Source organism: Myxine glutinosa, chromosome 1 (assembly GCF_964187855.1).
Source record: "Myxine glutinosa chromosome 1, kmMyxGlut1.1, whole genome shotgun sequence".
Classification (NCBI taxonomy): domain Eukaryota; kingdom Metazoa; phylum Chordata; class Myxini; order Myxiniformes; family Myxinidae; genus Myxine; species Myxine glutinosa.
Genome location: NC_136261.1, coordinates 3,206,637 through 3,232,044, shown reverse-complemented (window position 1 = coordinate 3,232,044; position 25,408 = coordinate 3,206,637). Strand labels below are relative to the sequence as shown.

Genomic DNA, 25,408 nt, shown 5'->3' with positions numbered 1-25,408 from the left:
AAATAGAAGTATCAGCACCGTAAACAAGTCAAATTATCTGCCAATGAGAAAACTTACTATTGCGAAAAAAACAAAAATCCAAGACAGGTATCATATAATCCAGATCCCGGACGAGCCCCCATTTTGTTACGGCCTGAAGCATACCAAGCCAAGCCTTCACTCACACTGTCTTTATTTATGAATTATCATACGAAAAAATCTCCTTCTGCACATAAAACAAAGAAGGGAGAAGAGAGGGAAAAACCAGAGTAGGCCAGTCCAATAATTATAGGCCAGTCCAATAGTAGGCAGGTCCAAGAGTAGGCAGGTCCAAGAGTGGCCACCAAGGCAGGCCCAGCAGTAGGCCCCAAGGCAGGCCCAGCAGTAGGCCCCAAAGCAGTCCCAGCGGTAGGCCCCAGGGCAGGCCCAGCGGTAGGCCCCAGTGCAGGCCCCGCATGAGAGGGTCGGAGTAGGCAAGTCCACGAGTAGGCCCCAAGGCAGGCCCAGCAGTAGGCCCTAGAGCAGGCCCAATGGTAGGCCCCAGTGCAGGCCCAGCACGAGAGGGTAGGAGTAAGCAAGTCCACGAGTAGGCCCCAAGGCAGTCGAGGTACGGCAGCAAGAGTTCGATCAGTCACCCTTCAAGTAGAGAGGCGGCTGCAGGGGGTTGATCCGGCATACCCTTCAGGTGGAGAGATTGCAGCTGGAAACTCCACAACACCCGCAAAGGCACTCTGCCATGAGCCCTCCTCAAAAATGGCCACTCTCTCCTTTGAATCACCTTCCTGGCCCCTCCCCTGCCCCACAGCCAATCATAGGCTTTATACACATGGACCAAACCACTTGGTCTAACTCACAGGGGGGTGGGGGGTGGGGGGGGGGGGGGGAGAAGGAAGAAGAAAAAGGTCACAGACCGTAACAAATATGCATGAAGTAATCATAACAACAACACAACAACATGCATTTTAAAGGCCATTTTCCCTGCTAGAGCGGGGGTTAGCCTTGCGGTCCCCATGACAATCTTCTCCATTTTGCCCTATTTTCTGCATCTTTAGTTGTTAACCCCCTTGCCCGCATTTCTTCTTCCACCATCTTTAGCCAAGTCTTTCTCGGTCTTCCCCGTCCTCTGCTTCCTTCTACATTCATTTCCATCACTCTTCTCAACCAGTCACTTTCATCCTTCCTCAACACATGACCAAACCATCTCAACCTGTTCCTCTTCACAGCATCAATCACAGGCTCTATTCCCATCATCTTTCGCAATTCATCATTTGTCTTCCTCTCTCTCAACGATAGTCCGCACATCCGTCGAACCATTCGCATTTCCACCCTTTCCAACCTTCGTTGCTGCTCTACGTTCATTACCCATGTCTCGCTCCCATAAATCATAACACTTCTCACACATGCAGCATACACCTTTCCCTTCAGCTTCAACGACACTCCCCTCATCATCAGCACGCCACTCAGTTCCCGAAACTTCTTCCATGCACATCTCACTCGAGCAACCGTTGCCGAGTCTGATCCACCTTCTCCATTCAGCATGTCTCCGAGGTAGCAAAATGTTTTCACACCTTCCAGCTTCACGCCGTCTCCAAGATCCAACTCAACATTTCCTCCATCTGCAGCTCCCTATGTGCACACCTTACATTTGAATGTAGCTGCCACACTGGTTAATGACGCTCTCAGACCACTACATTTTTGATGAACCCACTCAGCACACATTGTACATTGAATGGAGTTCACTCCGACACCCTTCCTACACACAGCACAGGGCCACTTCCCAGGTCTTTCCACCTCACCACATGCTTTACCACTTGCCATCATCTTCGTCTTTCCGATATTCACCTTCAGACCTTTTGTCTCCATACATTCCTTCCACGTGTTCATCTTTTCCTTCAGTCCATCCATACTTTCCGCAATCAACACGAGATCATCTGCATACAACAACTCCCACGGTAAACCCTCCTTTACGTTCTGAGCCAGCACCTCCATCACAGCTACAAATAGTAGTGGACTTAGTACCGACCCCTGATGCACTCCCACCTTCACCTCAAACTCACCACTGTTCCCGTCCTTCGTCCTTACAGCTGTGCGCGCTCTTTTGTACATTGCCATCACTACTCTGATCAACCATTCCTCCACTCCTAACTTCCTCAATGCCCATGTCAATACTTTGCGTGGTACCCTATCGAAGGCTTTCTCCAGATCAACAAACCCAAGAAACAACTTCTTCCTCTTCTCCATGTACTTCTCCTGCAACTGCCTCACAATGAAAAGCGCGTCTGTCGTTCCTCTTCCTGGCATGAATCCAAACTGCATTTCGTCGATCTTCACTTTCTTCCTTATCCGCCTCTCCAACACCCTTTCCAATACCTTCATTCCATGCTGCAATAACTTTATCGCTCGGTACGAGCCACACTCCAGAGGGTCACCTTTCCCCTTGTATAGAGGGACGAGGGTACTCAGTTCCCAATCCACTGGAATGCGGCCTTCTTTCACCACCAGGTTACAGATCTCTGTCATTCTCTTCACACCCCAACTTCCTGCTGCCTTCAACATATCTCCCACAACTCCCGTCGGCCCTCCCGCTTTTCTACCCTTCATTGCTTTTATCGCTTCCTCAACTTCCTTCTCAGTTATCTTCTCTGCCGGTCCTAAAACAGGGTTACTCTCTATGTTGCCAACCCATTCATTCTCTGTATTCAACAGCATTTCCATATATCTTTTCCATCTTCCTTTAATTCCATCTGGGTCGACAACGATTTGTCCCACTTCATCCTTCAAGCAACTCACCCCCATCACATCACACCTCTCTTTCGCTATCTGCTTTGCAATCCTGAATACTGCTTTCTGACCCTCTTCCGAATCCAAGCGTTCTCCGAACATTTTCCGACATGCCTCCTGCGCCTTTGCTACCTCTTTCTTTGCAGCCTTCCTGGCTGCCTTATAACTTTCGTGCTCTGCTGTTTCTGCTCCCGTACCCTTCGCCTTCTGCCACTCCTTGAACTTCTTCCTCTTCTCGTCAATCCTCTTTCCAACTTCATCATCCCACCACCATGTTTCCGAGTGCCTCGGTGGTCCTTTTGTCCATCCACATACCTCACCAACGGCTCCCAACAGACTAGCTTTCATCGACATCCAACCACTTTCAAGCTCAACCACATCAGCCTCTACCCTACTCAGCCTCTCTTTTAATGCCTCCCTTACTGTCACCTCTTTCAACCTCAACACCTTCATTCTCGGTTGGTACTTCACCCGCCGAGCTCTCCTCGTACCTTTCACCCTTACGTCACAGACAACCAAGTGGTGCTGTGAAACAGCCTCCTCCCCCGGGATCACCTTTGTGTCCGGAGGTGCCCCCTATCTCGCCTACGCACCATTAGGTAGTCAACGGTTGTCGTCGACCCACCTGACGTGTATGTAACAAGCTTATTATCCTCTTTCTGGAACTGAGTATTACAAATCAACAAATCAGCTCCATCAGCAAACTCCAAAATCCTTTCACCTTCTCCATTTCTCACACCATATCCGTAACCCCCATGAACTCCGTCAAAACCATCCATACTCCTTCCCACATGTCCATTTAGGTCTCCTCCTACCACAACAACTTCCCCATCTTTCACGTTTTCCATCAGCTTCTCTATCGCACACCAGAACTTGTCCTTTTCTTCATCGCTTCGACCAACCTACGGAGCATATCCCGAGATGACGTTCACCAAGAGCTTTCCAATCATCATTTTCACCATCATCAACCGATCACTCACTCTAGTCACACTCACCACACTGTCTACAAACTCCTCAGAAAACAGGACACCAACACCATTCACGCCCTCCAGGCACCCTTGCCACACAAACTTGTATTTCTGTCCCTGCCTACCCTTCACCATTCTCACACCACTTCCCTTCCATCTCGTCTCTTGCACACAACATATGTCCACTCTTCTTCTGACCAATACTTCCACCACTTCTCCTGATCTCCCTGTCATTGTCCCTACATTCCATGTCCCAAACCTCAGAAACCGATCTCCACTTCGGGCTGTACCCTGCCCATATGTAGTTGTAATTGTCATGGTTCCCTTTTTTGAGGCAATGTTTTTATGGCCGGATGCCCTTCCTGACGCCAACCCTCTTAGTCGTCTCTTACGACACGCAGGGATACGGTGTACCTATTCTTATCCAGGGTACACACCGGGAAACGTTTAAAACATGGAAATTCTGGGGGATGGGGGGGGGGGGGCGGCGTCAAGGGAAAGATAAAATGAAAATAAACCCCTTCAGCCGGCACTTAGCTTGGCGTCCCAAAGAGTACTTTCAGGAGCTTGGCGGCTGTTGAAACTGGGGTAGCCACTCATGTGGGAAGTGGTCCAAAATGGCGGTGTAGAACACCGCGCGTCGAAGACAAAACAAGCGTGAGGCGAGCAGATTAGACGACCTCCTTTCGATTCTCTACTGTCAAGTCCAATGTGGCCTTCAGCTTCCAAGAGCCCAGCAGTTGTCCAAAACCTCGTGTGGGGAAATGTGGTATCTGTCCGTCGTCTTGTCCACCGTCCACACGCGGCTCCAAGCTCCAGCGCGAGGAAGCCCTCCGTCCGCCCGCCTGAGTTGCTTGGTGAAGGCAAGAAGAAGAAGGCAAGAAGGCAAGGCTTCTTGCCTTGGCATCTCGCAGCATGGCACCTCACACCTTGAAATCTTGCAGCATTGTATCTCGCTGATACAATCTGATACAATCATGAAGTAATCATACATAAGCAATAATTCATACAGTGCCTTCAGAAAGAATTCACCCCCTTTAACTTTTTTCACATTTTGTTGTTACAGCCTGAATTTCAAATCGATTATATTGACGTTTTTTTTGTCACTGATCTACACATAATAAATACCCCAAAATGTCAAATTGCACTTTTTAAAGAATTTTTTACAAAATAATTAGAAACGAAAAGCTGAAATGTCTTGAGTAAATAAGTCTGCAACCTGCTTGCTATACAACAACAGGCATTTTAAGGCCATTTTCCCTGCCAGAGCGGGGGTTAGCCTTGCGGTCCCCATGACAATCTTCTCCATTTTGCCCTATTTTCTGCATCTCCCCTTGTTACTACCGTTGCCCGCATTTCTTCTTCGACCATCTTTAGCCAAGTCTTTCTCGGTCTTCCCCGTCCTCTACTTCCTTCTACATTCATTTCCATCACTCTTCTCAACCAGTTACTTTCATACTTCCTCAACACATGACCAAACCATCTCAACCTGTTTCTCTTCACGGCATCCATCACAGGCTCTATTCCCATCATCTTTCGCAATTCATCATTTGTCTTCCTCTCTCTCAACGATACTCCGCACATCCACCGAACCATTCGCATTTCGGTGGATGTGTGGAGTATCGTTGAGAGAGGAAGACAATTCAAGATCATTCATGCAACCTGCTTGCTATGGCACACTAAATTGAGCTCAGGTGCATCCAATTTCCTTTGATCATCCTTGAGGTGTCTCTACAACTTGTTTGGAATCCACCTGTGACCAATTCAATTGATTGGACATGATTTCGAAAGAAACTCACCTTTCAACACAAGTTGACATCGTTTCCACAGTTGACAGTTCATGTCAGAGCAGAAATTCTACCATGTCGAAGCTGTAATCACTGCCAAATGCGCTTATACGAAGTATTGACTCAGTGGGTTGAATACTTGTGTAAATTAGATATTTCTGCATTTAATTTTTAATAATTTTGTAAAAATGTATAAATAAAAAAAATTCCACTCACATTATGTGGTGTTAAGTGTAGATCAGTGACAAAAACAAAACAAAATCTAATCTATTTTAAATACAGGCTGTAACAAAACAAAACGTGAAAAAGGTCAAGGGGTGTGAATACTTTCTCACGTCACTGTATATAATGAAGAGCAGTAACATTTTCTGGAAATTGTTTATTTTCCATTTTTGATGGCTACCCTTCTGAAATTAATAATAGTACCCAAAATAAATTCTGTGGAAAATTTTGTGCTTTTGTCTATCATGTAATGGTATTTCCTATAAGCCACCTCACTAAAATGGAATTTGGGGTGAGGGAGGGGGGAGGGGTAGAAATTCCACCTTTTGTATCCGTTACGATCATCTTCATTGTTATGTCAATTTGCAGACTCCCAAACTTGTTTCTCTATTTCTGGGTTAAGCGTTATGCAAATCCTCCTTGCAAGGACTTGCCTAACAATGGAAAACCCATGGAGCACATCACCTGTTTTTGTGCAAAAAAAGTCCGGGTCATGGTGGTATTTCAAACGCGTGGAGAGATTGTGACACAAAGAGCGTAGGCAACGCCACACTGCCAGCTCCTGATCATTCATCTCCTCACGCCCACAAGCGGAACTGACCAGCATCAACAATCCCTGCAATGAGGCACAACCACCAAAAACTCAATCATCGTGCCACGGCGGCGTGAACCGGTGCCAATAATTTGCATTGGAGATCAAAGAATAAATATGAGGCAACATTACAGAAGGTCATCTTATATTTCTTGGTATTTCTATGCATATATGTTTTACCATTGTAGAACAATAGCACTTTTGTGTTCAGTCCCCTCTTCCCAATTTTCAATGAGCACAAGTATTACATCAAATAACTGACAGGTGTTTCTTGGTGCTCCGGCATTTCTTGTTTTTTGTTTTAGTTTGACAACAAGGTCAAGGCTCGTGCAAGAGCTAACACATAAAACAAAAAAACATAAACACAAGCAGAAACACACATGAAACATAAAAAAGGGAGCGGGAGACAAGAGGGGGAGAATGAGGGAAGCACAACAATAGTGGAGAACAGGGACATCGGGAAATCTGTGGAAGGGAGAAGACTGAGGCGGGGTAAACGGGATAAACAGGATGGACACCACATGGACTTTCAGGAAGGAAAATGGGGTTTGAAAAAGTTGGATTTGGGGTGTATTAATGGGGGTAGAAAAGATCAAGGTTTTGGATGGGGGGAGATAAGAGATGGTGGTGAAAAGCTGTTTTGAAGACCTGGAGGGAGGAGAGGGTTTGAAGAGTGTGGGAGTTTGTTCCAGATGTGGAAGAAAAGAGGAATGAAAGAGTGAAGATGAGCAGAGTCTCCATTTTGGTAGTTTCACCAGAAGAGGGTTTCTGGCAGAACCTGCGTCCTGCAAGAATATTTGGGGGACAGAGGACAAAGAGCAGGGGGAGCAAGGCCGGAGAGGAGTCGGTAGAAGACAGAAGACCACCAACCTGCAAGTGAAAGACCCTCAGAGTCAGCTTCATCATGGGAGATACCAATGATTCTAAGAGGCAGGAGCACCAGCCCAGAGGGGAGAGCAGTATTCCATTGAGCTGTGGATTAAAGCCTTGTATTTGGTGAGGAGCTCAGGTGTGCCAAGGAAGGACTTCGCATGACGGAGGACGCCCAGTCGGCGACTGGCTTTGGAGGCTAGCTTGGAAATGTGGTTTTCCCAGGAAAGATCATGGCAGATAGTGAGACCTAAAAGCTTGAGTGACAGAACTTCTTTGAGAGTATTGTTGAGAAAGTAAATGGCAGGGTTTTCCAGACGGCCTTTTTGGAGAGACAAAGTAAGAGTGTGAGATTTGTCTAGAGATTTTCAAGTCAGAGATACGTTTGAACACTTTAGAGGATGGGTGGAATGAAGGTCAGTTTAGAGACTGGAGAAAGGAAGAACTGTAAGAGATTGCACTTTTTGAATCGGAATGATGTAAAGAGCGATTTTAAGACAGCATTTTGAAAAGGAAGAAGAGTGAGTTTAATAGAAGAGTGTGCAACATGGGAGAAAGATGTTTAAACATTTTAAAACAAAACCGTGAACACTGTCTGGGTAGTCACTGCAATGAGGGCCGAGAGGCTGAGGGGATGATGATTGCAGAACAGGTTCAGAATGAGGAACATAAAAATAAGATTAACAAGCCAGGTGAAGCAGAGAACAAAGGAAGGTGGAGGGTTTATATGAGCACTTTGTTTGTGGCAACCTCCTTTTTATTTTCTTTATTGATACTATTCTTTTTCTTAAAGGTTAGGTGAAAGCAAATTTGAGTAAAAAAGAGAAAGGTTGAAAGATCGTGAAGGAGTATGGTGAATTACTTTATGAACAGAATGGGGATAGAAAGGTGACATTGGCTGGAAAAGATTGGGATGGAGGAAAGAGAATAGGAGGAGCGACAACACGTCATCACAGGGTGGGGAGTGGGATGGGGCGGTGGGGGGGGAGGAGGTTATGAGGTGAGAAGGAAATGTTTTTTTTATTTTTTATTTTTTGTATTAAACATTAAACAAAGGGTAAAAAGTTTGAAGGAAGAAAGGAGTGAAAAAAAAGGTCCAACAATATAAATTACGTATGTGGACACACGACTAACGAGGGAACTGGGTAGGCCTCAAAACATATGGTTCGAAAAATCCGACTCAAACACAAATTTGCACGAATACTATAGCATGATATTTCAAAAAGTTGTGGATGACTTTTGATAAAACTAGGTGGACGAGTTGGGTAAGAAAGAAGGACAAGCCAATTAGATTTTAGTTCAGGTCCGAATCCAGATCTGGCTGATCAGTGGGATACAAAATGTGAACTGTTTGGCTTGGTGGAGGTATGCGCTCCACCGGTGCCGCCATTCTAGTATCATTAATTGTATTGAATATTGTATCATTAAATACTTGCAACTATAAAGAAAGGGTACCTGGAATAAAGTTGTCATCTATTGATTAATTATTTATCGTTGCATAAAGGCAGTGGAAACACCTTCCCTGCCTCCCTCCCTCCCACCCTCACTCTTTGGGCCATGAGCTGATCAATTGAAATGTTGCCAGAAATGGACTTCTGTGAAAACCTTCTGGGACTAAAGTGGAATATGGCGATTCCTAATGTTTCAGACTTGCTGAATTCCATGGTGCAGATCCACACACGATATTCCATTGCAAAAGGAGCAAAAAGGGGCAATTTCCAATCAGGCCCTTCTTCGAACCTCAGATGAGGGTTTCCACACGGGACAAAATTTCACATGTTTTATTCACCACAGCAGTTGTTCCCCTGATGTTTCAGGCCTGATGAATACTGTTGCGAATATGGAATTTGGCCTCCATATCCGCTTGTAAATATTCCCCTATTTTCTCCAATACTCCCCAACTTTCCCCAGTCCCCCATTCCCTAGTCCCATTGCATGTAAATAACAATCAGTAGAGCCGACCTTCCCCTTATTCCCCCATTAAATGTCGTGCCCAGGTCCACCGCACCACACGTAGACAACTTTCGGACATCTTCCTAGTTATTCTTAATCTATGTCAGTTAAGGCCTCGTTTCCATTAATTATGACTCTTCGTTGCACCAGAATGTGATTATATGGCACCAGTAGTGAGTTTAGGACCTTCCCATACCTCCTCCCATCTTCTTCCCCAAACAACAACAACAACAACAACTACAGCTACAACAACAACAACAACAACTACAACAACGGCGCGCGCGGGGAGTGTGCGTCCTCCCTCCGGCTCGGTTAGCCGCCATTATCCATGCGCCCCACGGGGTTACCACGAAGGGGCTGGCTGTCAGCTCCTCGTCAAGGGCGGAGCCTGGTAAACCCCCCCCGCACCCAATAAGAAGGGCGGACCGATTCCATCTGGGCGGAGCTAACGAGCCGAGGGCGTGTCACTCCCCGCCGGATATACGCAGCCGCTTGCCGGACGTGACGTGAGATGCGCCCCGAGCTTGGAAGGACAAGACGCCACCCTCCCGAGCGCTGAGCGACCTCCCCGGCATCTCCACCAAAGTCGCGACCCACGAGCGCTGAGCGACCTCCCCGCATCTGCTGGACACCACCGTACGTGATTCTGTCCCGGAGCCAGGTGCACCTGAGCCATCGACTGCCGCTTTCCTTGCCATCAAATCCCGTGTGAGTCAGCGTTGTCCCGTTTATCTGTGGTCTGTCTAGGGTTAATATAAGGTTGTGTCTAAGTGCCCACCTTCCTATGTTTCCCTCTTGTCCCTGTAATCTAACCTTTTCCGCCTTAATATAACCTCCTCCGGAGGTCTTGAGAACTGAACCCCTGGTGTCGTATTGTGTCATTATAACCCAGCCGGGTGTCTTCTCTTTCCTATTGAGCCAGCGTAGCGCGATTAGTCAACATTCGGGCACAATCGGGTAACTTGTACGGATACGGCGGCCATCCCGCTCGGCCCACCATACCATCAAAGTCGTATCTGTAACAATTGGTGTCGGGAGTGAGATTCGAGGCCCGACCAAATTTTGAAGAAAAAAAAAAACGAATAGAGGAAAAAAAAAAAAATTTGGTCAAAATTTGGAGCGGCCGAAATTTGTATTTGTTTTACGAAACTCGAATTTTGCAAGTCGCGCTATGGCGGATCAAGACGGCTGGGGTCCGGTAGGGGAGAGTGAAGCAGGGTCGATCCAGGACCAAAATGAGGGACAGGAGGAGAGCGAAGCAGTGAGGGCGGCAGGTTCGCAAAATAGCGTGGTCGCGCACGTGGGTGTAGCGGCACCAAATTTAGCCGCGGCCGTGGTCGCGGTAGCCGAACCCGAGATGCCAATGAATTGGAACCTGTTTATGAAACAGATGATGGCCTTTATGGTAAAAACAGACGATAATTTCAAAGGGATGGGAAACCAAATGGGGGTAATGAGGGACGAAGCGAGGGGTACCAGTGAGGGGTTAGACAATAATTTTGAGGAGTTAGACAAGAAATTTGGGAGGTTAGACAATAATTTTGAGGAGTTAGACAAGAAATTTGGGAGGTTAGACAATAATTTTGAGGGGTTAGACAACGGGATAAAAGAAGTGAAAAATGGGTTAATGGGGGTAGAAAATAGAATGGCTGCCCAGGAGAATCAGATAGAGGGAGTGAAAAATGGGTTAGAGGGGTTAGAAAACAGTATGGAAGGCAAATTGAGGGACATGAGGGACCAAGCGGAAAGGGAAGTTAAACAAATGGAGCAGCAGATAGAGGGGGTCAGAATGGGGGTAGAAACCAAACTGGATGCTCACAGGGAGGAAATGGAGCAGATGAGGGTGGCATCTGGGCAGGAGATGCAAGTGATGGGAGAGGAGATCAGAAGAGGAGTGAGTGAGGAGGTCGGAGGAGTGCGCGAGGAGGTGAGGCACTGTAAGGAGCGCATGGAGAAAGAGGTGAGAAAGGGGACTGTAAAATTGCAAGGTGGTATAGAGGAGTTGACGCTGGGAGTAGAACAACTGACAGTGGGACAAAAGGAGTTGGGGGACCAGGTAAAGAAGAACACAGCGGTAATAGAGGGTTTAAAATCGACACAGAAGGAGATGAAAAAGGACGTAGGGGTAATTAAAAAAGAGTGTCAGACGGTACATGAGGACCTGACGAGGAAAATGGACAAGGTGGTAGAGGTAATGGAGGTTAAAGAGCGGGAGGTGCGGGAGCACATAGAAAAAAATAAAGTGGAGTTAGAGGAAGAACTTAAAGGGGCGCACGAAGAGATGAAGGAGATGAAGCAAAAATTAGAAGAAGTGGAAGAAGGGGTGAGCGAAATTAAAAAGCGACGGAGAGAGGATAAGAAAGAGATAAAAGAGGAGGTAAAAGAATTGGTCCAGAGTCTGTGTTCGGATCGTGATGATGTGCTCATTAACCGGATGAGGGATTCGCAGGTGATGGAGGAGAAGCGAAGAGAAAGAGGACCCGGTGTAAGTGGTGACCAATATGGTCGTGCGTATGATGCGCCAGGTGATTTAATAAGCTTGGGGGTCGAGATAGACCCGGATGTTCGTGAGAGGCCAAGAGTGAGGTGTATGGCTGGTCCGGAGGGTATGGAACGAGAGGTGCGAGGTGTGGGTGAGCAAGGTTGTGGTGGTGGTGGTATGGAATGGGTAGCGGGTTGCGGAGGTGTGACCCATGCATCGACACCAACAGGGGTAGTTGTTGGAGGGACCGGGGAGGCACGAGAGCCCCTTGGGGGTAGTGTACTGTGGGGGCCCGGCCGGTTCGGCCCCGCGCTGACCCCACAAGGGGCGACGCACGGGGTCCGGCAGGCGGGCAACGACTCACATACGAGGTGGTCCCACAAGGTCCCACTCGCGCCGTATGACGGCAAGAGTGATCTACGCGCGTACCTGGCGCAGTTCGACTGTGTGTGTAAGGGCAACGGTTGGGGTGAGGACGAAGGTGGAGTACACCTGGTGGCCGCATTGCGCGGCGCGGCGGCGGAGGTGCTGACGGCATTACCAGCGGGTGCTCTCACCCTGCCAGCCCTCCGCGACGCCCTAATTAATCGATTCGGCATAGAACAGCAGAGCGAGCTTGTTAAAGCTCAGCTTGCGCTGCGAAAACGCAAGCCCCAGGAAGCCATCGGGGAACTTGCCCACGACATTCGCCGCGCGGTGGGGATCGCACATGCTAGCATGGCAGCGGATTCCCGGGAAAGCCTGGCGCTGGACCATTTTATCCAGGCCCTCCCGGATATTGAGCTCCGGCAACAGCTCGCCATGTGGCGCCCGCAGACTCTGAGCCAGGCGGCTGACGCTGCGGCCCGTTGGGAAGCAGCGAGGCCCCTGGCCCGAGGGGGCGAGCGTCTCGCAATGGCGGTCCGCCAGGTGGGACCCCCGATGGAGGGCGGACCCCTTAGGGGACCCGCCCCCGACGTGGGTCCTGACCTGGCGGGCATGGTCCGGAGGCTGGTGGACCAGCGCCTGGCGGGACCTGGACCATGGCAGGCGGCCACGGAGGTGGCCCGCGGTGGACCACGAGCGGGTAATCCAATTCGGACCTACAGGGGGGGGAATTTGGAATTCCGGAGGCAAGCACCTTATCAGGTGAGGTGCTATACCTGCAACCGCCTGGGTCACCTGGCGCGGCACTGTCGAAACGCGCGCCGGGATGATCCCCGGCAGTTGAGGTCCTCAACTCCGCCCAGGGGGGAGCGGGTTAGCCGACCCCAGACACCCCCCCGCCAGACCCCGGGAAACTAGAAGGTGTCGGGCACGTAGGGCGGTGTTCGGCAGCAGAGGATGGAGGAGAGCCCTCATTGACGCGACAGGTCATTTATTGTGGCCAAATTGGAACCGGTAGCCTGACAATTAGATGCAAAATTGCCGGCGTGGGGGTAGACGCCGTAGTGGACACAGGAGCTAGCGCCACGATCATCAGCCCTGTGGTCCTTGATTCGAGCGCAGGTGGCTGGGATAAGATCCAGCGCCTGCAAAATTATAGTTTGCAGCTTGCTACCGGGGTAACGGCCCCGATCATAGGGCGTGGTTCTGTGACCCTCAAGTTAGGGTCGGTAAGGAGGGAGATAGATGTTTGGGTGGCGGAGGTGTGCGACCCATGTTTAATAGGGTTGGACCTGTTGACTGCCAGCGGTTGTAAAATCGACTTGTGCCGGGGGATCCTGCAGGTGGGAGTAGAAGAGCTGCCGTTAGGGGGAGTGAGCACGGCCGAGAGAGCGGAGCTGGAGGCTTCCGAGGCCGTGACCATCCCCCCAAGGGCCGAGGCGATAGTGCCGGCCCGGTGGGCAGCTCGCCCAACATGGCAGGAGTCCTGCGGCCTGGTCGAACCGGTGGCAGCGCAGTCCATACCGGGTTTAATCGTGGGCCGCACCCTTGTAAAAACGGACGGACCGGTAGTGGCCGTCCGAGTAGTAAATGTGAGTACAGAACCACGCACTATAGTAAGGGGCACGAGGGTAGCTGGCTGCACCCCAGTTGAGGAAGTCGCGACAGTGAGGGGCGAGAACGTCCAGCCGAGCCGACCCCGGGGGGAGCCTTCAATAACAAGTAGGAATTGGCCCGATCCCATTTGCGAGATGGTAAATCGTAGTAGCGTAGAGTTGGGAGGTACCCAGAGGGAGGCCTTACACAAACTGGTTGGGTCCCATTTGGACCTCTTCTCCCTGTCCACCGAGGATATTGGACGTACGGGCCTGGTGAAACATCAGATCCACACCGGTGAGGCCCGGCCTATTCGTCAGGCCGCCCGACGGCTCCCTTGGAGCAAGAGGGCGGAAGCTGACGAGCAGGTTGCAAAAATGCTCGACGCAGGTGTGATCGAGCCCTCGGGAAGTCCTTGGATGTCACCTGTTGTGCTGGTCAAAAAGAAGGATGGGACCACGCGGTTCTGCGTGGACTATCGCCAGCTAAACAACGTGACACTCAAGGACTCATATCCCCTGCCAAGGATTGATGACACCCTCGATGCCGTTGCGGGCTCAAATTGGTTCACAACTTTGGACCTCAAGAGTGGGTATTGGCAGGTGGAGATGGATAGGGCAGGGAAGGAGAAAACGGCATTTTCCACAGGTAAGGGACTGTATCAGTTTACTGTGATGCCGTTTGGTTTGTGTAACGCCCCCGCCACCTTTGAGAGATTGATGGAGCATGTACTAGGCGGCATGCCATGGCAATCATGCCTGGTGTACCTGGATGACGTCCTGGTACATGCCCAAACGTTCCCCCAGGCACTAGCTAATTTGGACCAGGTGTTCGGGTGCCTCAGACAGGCAGGGTTGAAGCTGAACCCGAGTAAGTGCACTTTGTTTGCAAGAGAGGTGGCCTATCTAGGTCACGTGATTGGCCGCGAGGGGGTAAAAACAGACCCAGACAAAATTAAAGCGGTAGAGGAGTGGCCCGCACCACGTACCATCAAAGAGGTGCGGGGATTTTTGGGACTCTGCTCCTACTACCGGCGCTTTGTGGCGAAATTTGCGGAGTTGGCCCGTCCCCTCCACCGGCTTACGGAGAAGGGGACGCGATTTAATTGGACACGGGAGTGCCACGAGGCCTTCCAAAAATTGAAGGGGTGTCTAACATCCGCACCCCTTCTAGCTTACCCCACTAGTGACGGGACATTTACCCTGGACACGGATGCGAGCCAGGAAGGATTGGGCGCAGTTTTGTCTCAGACACAGGAGGGCGTGGAGAGAGTGATTGGTTATTATAGTCGGGCCTTAAGTAGGCCCGAGAGAAATTATTGCGTCACTCGCAAAGAGTTATTGGCTATGCTGGCTGCCATGAACCATTTCCACCCGTACTTGTACGGGCGGAAATTTTTGGTTAGAACTGACCATTCCTCCTTGCAATGGCTCCTTCGGTTCAAGGAACCGGAGGGCCAAATTGCAAGGTGGTTGGAAAAGTTGCAGCAGTACGATTTTGATGTGGCCCATAGGGCCGGGAAGGCCCATGGTAATGCGGACGCACTCTCTCGGCGTCCTTGTCTGGGGGAAAACTGTAAATTTTGTGCGAGACACGAGGAGAGGGAGCAATTGGGCGATTCCGCCCCGATTCTCGTCGTCCGGGCAACCCGGGTGAGAGGGCCAATTTTGCCACTAACCGCGGACGAGGAATTTGGAGAGTTGGCTTGGAGCACGGCCCAGCAGGAGGATCCTGTTCTGGGGCCGGTGTTCCAATGGGTCAAATTGGGGCAAAGACCAAAGGGGGAAGAGGTCACCCCCCTCGGGGCACAAACAAAGGCATATTGGGCTCAGTGGCAGACCCTGGAATTGAAAGGCAACATCTTGTATCGCAAGTGGGTGGAGGTTCCCTCTGATCGAACTTCCTGGCTGGTGATAGTCCCTGACAAATTCAAGAACGTCATATTGCAACAGGTGCATGGTACCCGCTCCGGCGGCCATTTGGGCAGGACAAAGACAATATCTCGGGTCCGCCGGAGGTTCTATTGGGTGAATATGGGGCGCGACATACAGGACTGGTGTCGGAGATGCGACGCCTGTTCTGCCAAAAAGGGACCAGCACGGAGGATGAGGGCCCCCCTTCAATTACATCAGGTGGGGGCCCCCCTTGAGCGGGTGGCTATGGATATTCTAGGACCGCTGCCCCGCACCCGCCAAGGTAATAAGTATATCCTCGTTGTGATGGACTACTTCACCAAGTGGCCGGAGGCCTACGCCCTCCCCAACCAAGAAGCAGGGGTGGTAGCGCAGGCCTTCGTGGAAGGATTTGTGTGCCGGCATGGGATTCCACAGGAGTTGCACACCGACCAGGGACGAAATTTTGAGAGCAAATTACTAAAAGATGTGTGCAGTCTCCTGTCAATTCGAAAAACCAGGACAACGCCTTTAAGACCTCAATCTGACGGGATGGTGGAAAGATTCAACCGAACTTTAATCCAACAACTGGCACTGTTCACCACCACCCGTCAGGATGACTGGGACGAACATCTCCCTTATTTGCTTATGGCCTACCGGACCAGCCAGCACGGGGCCACCGCATGCAGTCCAGCGTTGCTTATGTATGGGCGGGAGTTACGGGCTCCCGCCGACTTGCTATGCGGTCCCGTGCCAGACACAGTGGTTAACCCGCCGAGGGAGGGGTACGCACGTCACCTAGAGGAAGGCATGGAGCTAGTCCATGCCTTCGCCCGCCGCCAACTCCATCTGGCGGGGGAAAAGATGAAGCGCAGGTACGACGACCGGAGCCAGGGGAGTCAATACGCTCCGGGGACGAAGATTTGGTTCTTTAATCCCCGGAGGCGGAAGGGAAGGTGCCCAAAACTCACCTCCCCCTGGCAAGGCCCAGGAGTCGTCCTGTCGCAAATCTGTGACGTGGTCTTTAAGATCAAAATGGGGCCACGAGCCCTCCCTCGGATCGTCCACGCCGACCGGATAAGACCTTACACCGGCGAGCAGGCGCCCCCGTGGATTGCCTCGGCTTTAGATGCCGAGGCGGGACCCAGTACCTCTGAATAAGGGGGGCTTATTAGTGCCAGAGGACTGGGGGATTGAGGAGCGATAGGCCCGGTGGGAGAGGGTGGCATCCCTGCCACCTTTCCCATGGGGGGGCAAAGGAGCAATAGCTTATGGGGTGTATGGCAGTGAAAACTAGCCCGGGTGGGTTAGGATATTGTGTGTAGGGATCTAGAAGATGACATTAGGTAACGTTAAGATTAGTTAGTGACTGATACCTGTAGTGGGGACGCAGGTAGATTAGTATGGATGATAATGACGAGGGAGCGCAATAGTTTAAAGGGACGACTGGGAAGCGCAAGTTTCAGAAGGGAGTAGTTAGCTGAGATGATGCCGTGTTTGTGAGAATTGAACAGGTGTGATTGCACAGGTGTGCAACTGGACAGGTGTGATTGCACAGGTGTGCAACTGGACAGGTGTGTGGAGCAGTGTATGAGTAGTGAGTGTGTGGATCAGCGCGAATGCGCTTGGGGAGAGAAGGGTGCAGGTGGCACCAGGTGTGAGAGCACAGGTGTGCAGGTACAGGTGTGTGGAGAGAGTTGGAGTAAGTGGTATGGAGTGGTGTGCGTGGTGCAAAGGTGTGGATGGGGGAAGAGTGGACCCCTTTCACGAGTACCCGGGGCGGGTAGTGTAAGTGTTAGGTAGAGGGTACAGGTAAATTGTGGTTGGATATTGGCATTTGTGGTGCGGTTGCAGAATGGTGTTGTGGATGGGTGCATTAGTGTTGTGGAAATGGCTGGGCGTGTAGCCTGTTAGTGTGTGTAGTTGGTTGGGCACTCCACCACTGTGAGGATGTCGGCCAGGTGAGGCCGCAGGTGGGCTCTGGGAGCCGGTAGAGTTGTGGATGGGGCCCGAGGATCCGGAGGATGGACCCGGGTAGCCCAGTGCCAGAGAGGGCACCGAGTGGGGAGAGTGCCAGAGGGCCTTCCCCAGGTAGTTAGGTTAGGGCAAGGAGCAGGTAAGCTCGGAGGCAACTGCAGTGGTGGAGGTGTGCAGGTGGGTAGACCCACTGGGAGAGGTACACGCCGCAGCCCAGAAATTGTGCGAGGGCACCGGGAGATGAATCGGGGGAGTGAGACCCCAAATTGAAGAGCACCACAGTTTGGCCAATGGGAATTGGTTTTTAGAACCCATAGTGTAAGAGGGCCAATGGTTTGGCCGGAGAGAGACCCCGGGTAGTGTAAAGTTGTTAAAGTCATTTAGGAGATAGTTAGGATTGATGAACCTGTCGCACCATACGCAGCCACTTACCTGTGGTGATGATGATGACTCCACACCTGTGTTTTCTTTGTTTGTGTTGCAGAAATGAGAATTGCTGTTGGATTTGTGAGACGCATCACGACGTGGATGAGACATTGGGGTGATTCCATCTCTCCCTCCCTAGGAGGGACTGATGATGAATTGGTAATGGCAAATTATGATGTTGAGTTGGAGATGGCAAATTTTGATGAGAGTTGAAAATGGCAAATTTGATTGGTTAGGAGGGAGAGAAGACGAATTTGGTTTATGGGAGGAACGGGGAAGACAGTAGGGATGTTTGTTGATTTGTAAAGTAGATGTTTATGGGTAGTGTTGTGTTGTGTGGATACAGTAAGGGGTAAGGGAGGGGCCATGTAGGTTACCTGGTGGGGGGGGGGGGCGTACGATAGGAACGTACCTGTCTCACCTGGTTCCCATGTGCCCCCAGTGTGCATTACCTTATATTGCGTGCACTTTTGCGCCCTTACCACCTTACTCACTTGTTTCTTCTTTTGTCTCCCACCTCCGAGGATCTGGCTTTGGGGTAGAGAGAGAGGAGAGAGAGGTGCTGGCTACGCAGTTGTGGGCCTGCACTTTCGCTGTTGGCTGCCTGGATCGATACACCATATGGACCGCAATGTTTGTGGCCACCCACAATGGACCGCAGCTCTTTTGCGGCCAAGCACCACCCGTGGAAGGACCTATGGGTCAACGTGGCACCTATGCCATAAAGGTGAACCACTGTTAATTAACACCAAGTGCACCACAAGAAGAGCAAGAGACACCTGCAGGGTTAGGGGTTGTCGAATTTATTTTTATTCCAATGAACAATGGTGACTGCACCGATTGGTGGTGGGGTGGTGCTTTTGATGCTCGGGAAGGGTGCTCTGCACGTTATTAAAGGCCGTCGGCCACAGAGCACTCGTGGGTTGGTGTATCGATGTTGGCAAGCGCGCTCTCTCTCTATGCATAACATCTGCATGTGTCCCTCCAAAAACAGGTCCTGGATCGTAGTGTAAATAGCAGCGTAGTCTTGTAAATAATGCTCCCTACCGGCTGTATGTTTAGTTTGAGAATTCTTTCCGGATTCGGTTATCCTGTGGGTGTGTTTCTGTGAGGAGAAGGGTGCAACGTCGCAGGGGGACATATTTACTCATTTGTGAATATCTGTAAAACTGTCGCACTCAGGGTAGAGTTAATAGTAGAGGGAACTACATTGCGTGCCACACTAAAGTAGGTAAAAATTTATCGGGTCGGGACGCCCCGAGGGTAGAGAAGGGTGCAATGTTGCGAATATGGAATTTGGCCTCCATATCCGCTTGTAAATATTCCCCTATTTTCTCCAATACTCCCCAACTTTCCCCAGTCCCCCATTCCCTAGTCCCATTGCATGTAAATAACAATCAGTAGAGCCGACCTTCCCCTTATTCCCCCATTAAATGTCGTGCCCAGGTCCACCGCACCACACGTAGACAACTTTCGGACATCTTCCTAGTTATTCTTAATCTATGTCAGTTAAGGCCTCGTTTCCATTAATTATGACTCTTCGTTGCACCAGAATGTGATTATATGGCACCAGTAGTGAGTTTAGGACCTTCCCATACCTCCTCCCATCTTCTTCCCCAAACAACAACAACAACAACAACTACAGCTACAACAACAACAACAACAACTACAACAACGGCGCGCGCGGGGAGTGTGCGTCCTCCCTCCGGCTCGGTTAGCCGCCATTATCCATGCGCCCCACGGGGTTACCACGAAGGGGCTGGCTGTCAGCTCCTCGTCAAGGGCGGAGCCTGGTAAACCCCCCCCGCACCCAATAAGAAGGGCGGACCGATTCCATCTGGGCGGAGCTAACGAGCCGAGGGCGTGTCACTCCCCGCCGGATATACGCAGCCGCTTGCCGGACGTGACGTGAGATGCGCCCCGAGCTTGGAAGGACAAGACGCCACCCTCCCGAGCGCTGAGCGACCTCCCCGGCATCTCCACCAAAGTCGCGACCCACGAGCGCTGAGCGACCTCCCCGCATCTGCTGGACACCACCGTACGTGATTCTGTCCCGGAGCCAGGTGCACCTGAGCCATCGACTGCCGCTTTCCTTGCCATCAAATCCCGTGTGAGTCAGCGTTGTCCCGTTTATCTGTGGTCTGTCTAGGGTTAATATAAGGTTGTGTCTAAGTGCCCACCTTCCTATGTTTCCCTCTTGTCCCTGTAATCTAACCTTTTCCGCCTTAATATAACCTCCTCCGGAGGTCTTGAGAACTGAACCCCTGGTGTCGTATTGTGTCATTATAACCCAGCCGGGTGTCTTCTCTTTCCTATTGAGCCAGCGTAGCGCGATTAGTCAACATTCGGGCACAATCGGGTAACTTGTACGGATACGGCGGCCATCCCGCTCGGCCCACCATACCATCAAAGTCGTATCTGTAACAATACAATGATGCCAGTCGGCACGGGATATTTCATTTCAACGATAGAGAGCATCAACGCCACTCGGTAGAGCACATACCTTCGTCAGGCTAAACAGTTTACAGTTTGTATCCCACTGGTAGGCCAGATCTGGATAAGGACCTGAACAAAAATCGATCCCGCTTGCTCTTTTCACCAAACCAACTCATACATCTAGTTTTGTCATAACTCGTCCACAACTTTTTTTTTAAATATCATGATATACGTCGGGTTGGAGGGGAAGGAGATCAGACAAGGAAATAGCTTTGGGTATCTGGGTGGCAGTGACCGGGGATGGTCAGAGGCAGAGGTGCGGAGGAGGGCTCAGGTGGGTGTGAATACATAGATGAGGGTGGAGAGTGTAATAGCAGACAGAAACATTTCAAGGAGATTGAAAGGAAAGGTTCTGATGTCGTGTGTAAAACCCGCCTACCTTTACGATCTGGAGATGGTGGCCCTGACAGAGAGACAACAACAGAAGCTGCCGGTTTGTGCGAACTTGGTCAGGAATTATTGCAGGAGTGAAGAGGGTGGATAGAAGGAGGATGGATGAGGGAGAAGATTGGTGTCAAGATGAGCTTGATGGGGAGATTGGTGAAATGCCAGCTGAGATTGGCTGAACAAGTGGTGTGGATGGGGGAAGAGAGAATGGTAAAGAGAGCGGACAGGTTGAGGGAACAAGTTAGGAGGAAAAGGGGTTGACCGTGGTTGAGAGGGGAGGAAAGTGTGAAAACCGAGTATCATGAAGTATCAACTCGGTCAAGGCAGGGCTGGAGTTTGGTGCCATGAGACCTCACCGGTTATAAAGGGAAGAGGAGGGGAATGCCAAAAACGAAACATAGTTTATGGCCCTATCTCTCAATGGTGAAAACTGACTGAAAAATAAAAACAATTCTCGTCTACAACTCTGGATTTGGATCTTCCCCAAAATATAATTGATTTATATTTATACACACACACAACATGTCCACCAACTTTCGTCTGAATCTGCCCATAATTTTTTGAGAAATCGCGCTTTATATCGTTTTTAGCCCGATTTGCAATGGTGAAGAATCACCTTTAAAAAGCTATTGCATACGGATCTGGATTCACACATTTTGTTTGGAGTAGAAAAAAGTTTTTTTTTCTTTTTTTTTCCGCCTTGTCTAGTCGCCCCCAGAGTGTGTTTGGATATGGACACCTAGCAGGGCTAAAACAAAACCTATCAAAGGGTGGAGGAGCTTGCTGTGAGCCAACGGCCATCCATATCTGGTACCCAACTGTGTCTGCGGACATCCTCCTGCAGTCAGGTTACCTCTTTCCAGGAGATTGGTGGCAGGATTTGCACTCCGACCATCACAAAAACATGTCATTCCGCAACACGCACAAAGAACACAACTTTAAAAAAAAAACACTCCGTGGGAGTACCTCCTGTGCAGCTGCCCTTCACAGGGCAGTTCACCAGATGACAGGATTGGTGCTAAGCCTTCGGGATCCACACTCTTTGATAATAGTAGGAAAAGCACGCGGTAACTTATCTGGGTTTGGTTGGGGAGGTGTGTCGGGGTGGTGCTGAGGTGTCGTCCACCAGACGACGGTATCCTTGGGTTAACCTGAAGCGGTCCCTTTGGGTGGGTGCCTGGAACGTTCTTACTCAAAGAGAGGATGATCACCTGTCTCTGCAATCATCTTAGCTCCAGCGTTTGAACATCAGTGTTGCAGCACTTTGAGGTTCGGAGGCTGGATAGTGGAGAGATCATGGTGGGTGGTTACACCGACTACTGTTCTGGTTGCTTTGACGGTTACCATGCCCAAGGAGTTGATATAGCTGTGTCCAATAAGCTGACTCCCATGATAGTTGAGGTAACACCGGTCAACGAGCGTATTATGAGACTGTGGATTCATCACCCTTGGGGTGTCATTTCCCTGGTCTCTGTCTATGCTCCCACTGAGGAAAGTGATCTCACTGTGAAGGAGGCATTCTTCGCCATGCTTGAGTCTGTGGTTGATCAGTGCCCCAGGAGAGATGCTCTCCTAGCCTTGGGGGATTTCAATGCATCGACTGGCCCCGACAGGGATGGTTATGAGGCATGTGGTGGTCCCCATGGATCTGGGACTGTGAACCAGATCTGGTGGAAATGCTGTGCTTGTCATTGCATGCAGTTCTGTGCTCTGTTTGGAGCACAGGCATCATCCCAACTGACTGGAAGAGGGGCCTTCTTTTGCCCCTCTGGAAAGGGAAGGGTGATCACCAGGACTGCAATAACTACCGAGGGGTGACGCTACTCTCCGTGCCGGGCAAGGTCTTGGATCATTATTGAGGGTTCAACACCATCTGCTCGAGCACCAGCGACCAGAGCAGTCGGGGCTTCACACCAAAGAAGTCAACGATTGACCGTATCCTTGCGCTTCGGGTCCTCACTGAACGCAAGCGAGAGTTTCGTCAGGGGCTGCTCGCAGCCTATGTTGATCTCCGCAAAGCGTTCAATTTGGTGAATCAGGATGCCCTCTGGAGGATTCTTGGTCTTCGTGATGTGCCACCAACGCTGATAAATCTGATCTCTGAACTATACTCTGGTACTGAGAATGCAGTGAGGTGTGGTGGCTCCATATCTGACTAATTTCCAGTTGTTACTGGAGTTGGGCAGGGGTGTGTACTGGCTCCAACACTCTTCAGTGCTTGTATGTACTGGATTCTGGAGAGGATGTCAGAGAGGTCAGGCTCAAAATATCTGACCTCGATTCCACAGATTTTTTATTTTTTTTTGGATACAGAATCGAGGCTCGTGAAAGAGCTAACATTTATCACACAAACAAATCAAACAGACAAACAAAATATATAAAAAGACAAGATGGGGAGAGAAGAGGAGGCACACAAACACAACATTAGAGAGCAGGGACATCGGGAGATGTGTGGGAGGGAGAGGGCTTGGGGGGGAGGAGGCGTGGGAAAAGGGGTGGGGGTGGGAGAAATATAAAACACAAGGACACCAAGGACTTCCAGGAAAGAAGTTGGTATTTCAAAAAAGTGGATTTGGGGTGAAAATAGCGGGGGTAGAAAAGATCAAGGATTTGGATGGGGGAAGATAAGAGATGGTGGTGAACAGCTGTTTTGAAGACCTGGAGGGAGGAGTGGGCTTGAAGAGAGTGAGGTAGTTTGTTCCAGAGGCGGGAGAAAAGAGGAATGAAGGAGTGAAGGTGAGCAAAGAGTCTTGATTTTGGCAGTTTAACCATAAGAGGGTTGCAGGCAGATCTTGTGCGACCTGTCGGAATATTTGGGGGACAGAGCCCAGAGAGAGCTGGGGGAGCAAGGCCGGAGAGGAGTCGGTAGAAGACGGAAAGACCACCAACCTGCCTGCGGTGAATGAGTGAAAAGCCCTCGGAGTTAGCTTCATCGCGGGAGATTCCAATGATTCTGAACGTTTTGGTTTCAACAGCGTGAAGACGAGCTAGGTGTGAGGCAGGAGCACCAGCCCAGAGGGGAGGGCAGTATTCCATTGAGCTGCGGATGAAAGCCTTGTACGTGGTGAGGAGCTTAGGTGTGCCAAGGAAGGACTTCGCACGACAGAGGATGCCCAGTCGGCGACTGGCTTTGGAGGCCAGATTTGAAATGTGGTTTTCCCAGGAAAGATCATGGCAGATAGTGAGACCCAAAAGCTTGAGTGACAGAACTTCTTGGAGAGGATTATTCAGAAAGTGGATGGGAGGGTTGTCCAGTCGGTCTTTTCGGAGAGACATCGTAAGAGTGTGAGATTTGTCAGGATTGAAAGACATGTTCCACTTGTTTGCCCAGTCTGTGATTTTGTCCAGGTCTGCAGAGAGCGAGGAGGCTGCAGACTGCCGATCTGAGGGATGAGGAATGGAGCGGCAGAGAGTGGAGTCATCAGCAAAGAGATAGAGAGGATTTTCAAGAGAGTCAGAGAGATCATTGATGAAGACCAAGATCATTGATGAAGATGATGCAGTCATCTCTGCGGAGACGCTGGATATTCTTAAGGGGGTCCTCCGGGCACTGAATGAGGAGGCGGAGATGCTGGGATTATGGATCTCCTGGGTCCAAACCAAGATTCAGGCTTTCAATGACATCTTGGATGCTGCCGTCTTGTCTGTGCCTGTTTGTGGTAAAGGTGTTGAGGTCACGAAGAGATTCACTTACCTTGGCAGTGTTATTCATGTCTCCGCATGTTGTGAACCAGAGGTCGATGGACGTCTGGGTCGGGCCTGGGGAGTCATGGATTCACTGGATCATGGGGTGTGGCGCTGGCGATATCGATGCAGGAGGACGAAAGTCAGAGTCTTTAAGTCCTTGGTGATTCCAGTCTTGCTCTTTGGATGCGAGACTTGGACACTCACCAAGGGCCAAAGAACCAAAGGGAGACTCAGGTGAGATTTGTTTCTTTATTCGATTTGATTTGTATTTGTATTTGTATCCTGCATTTGATTTGTATTTTGATTTTTTGATTTGGTCCGTGAGCGTCAGCTGCGGCTGTATGCCACATGTGGCTCGTTTTCCGGACGTTGATCCAGCTCACCAGATACTCTCAGCAAGGGAGCCTCGTGAGTGGAGGAGGCCAACGGGCCGACCGCGTGCCTCGTGGTTGCAGCAGGTTGATCGGCATCTCAAAGAGATAAGGATTGGCCAGACATCAGCCCGGGGGATGGCCAGACGGAGGCCCCTGGAGTACCATCAGAAAGTGGATGCGGAAACGTGCTGCTCCGATGCATGCATGCTCCAATACCTGAGCTGACCTGGATTCGGATCCTGACCAAAAATGTACGTTGCTGTCCTTGGCTGGTCACCTACATACACAAAAAAATGCAGAACAATTTGCTTGAAAACTGGGGCCAAAAATCGTGTGACAAACAAGAAATATGTTGTGCATAGCACGATACAGGCGAATCCCTTAAATAAGTTGACATTTGGCCTATGTTAACCTCAAAAATGATTGGTCGTTGAATTCAGTGATCTGATATGCAAATCCTCTTAAAATTTCAAGTCAATCAGATGAAAATTGACGATTTTAGAATTTGACAAAACTCTTTGGCCTATGTTTACCTTTTGACCTCAATTAATAGGCTTTTTCCTTGTCGCCTAC

General features: G+C 50.2%; 1 protein-coding gene across 1 annotated transcript in view; it reads right to left on the bottom strand.

The window, feature by feature from the left end:
• Positions 1–25,408, bottom strand: part of RTTN (rotatin) — a 362,213-nt gene that overhangs the window by 296,618 nt on the left and 40,187 nt on the right. The window contains exon 8 of the mRNA XM_078776353.1: positions 6,203–6,353. Coding sequence (XP_078632479.1) covers positions 6,203–6,353 — 151 coding nt within the window. The remainder of the gene's footprint in view (positions 1–6,202; positions 6,354–25,408) is intronic.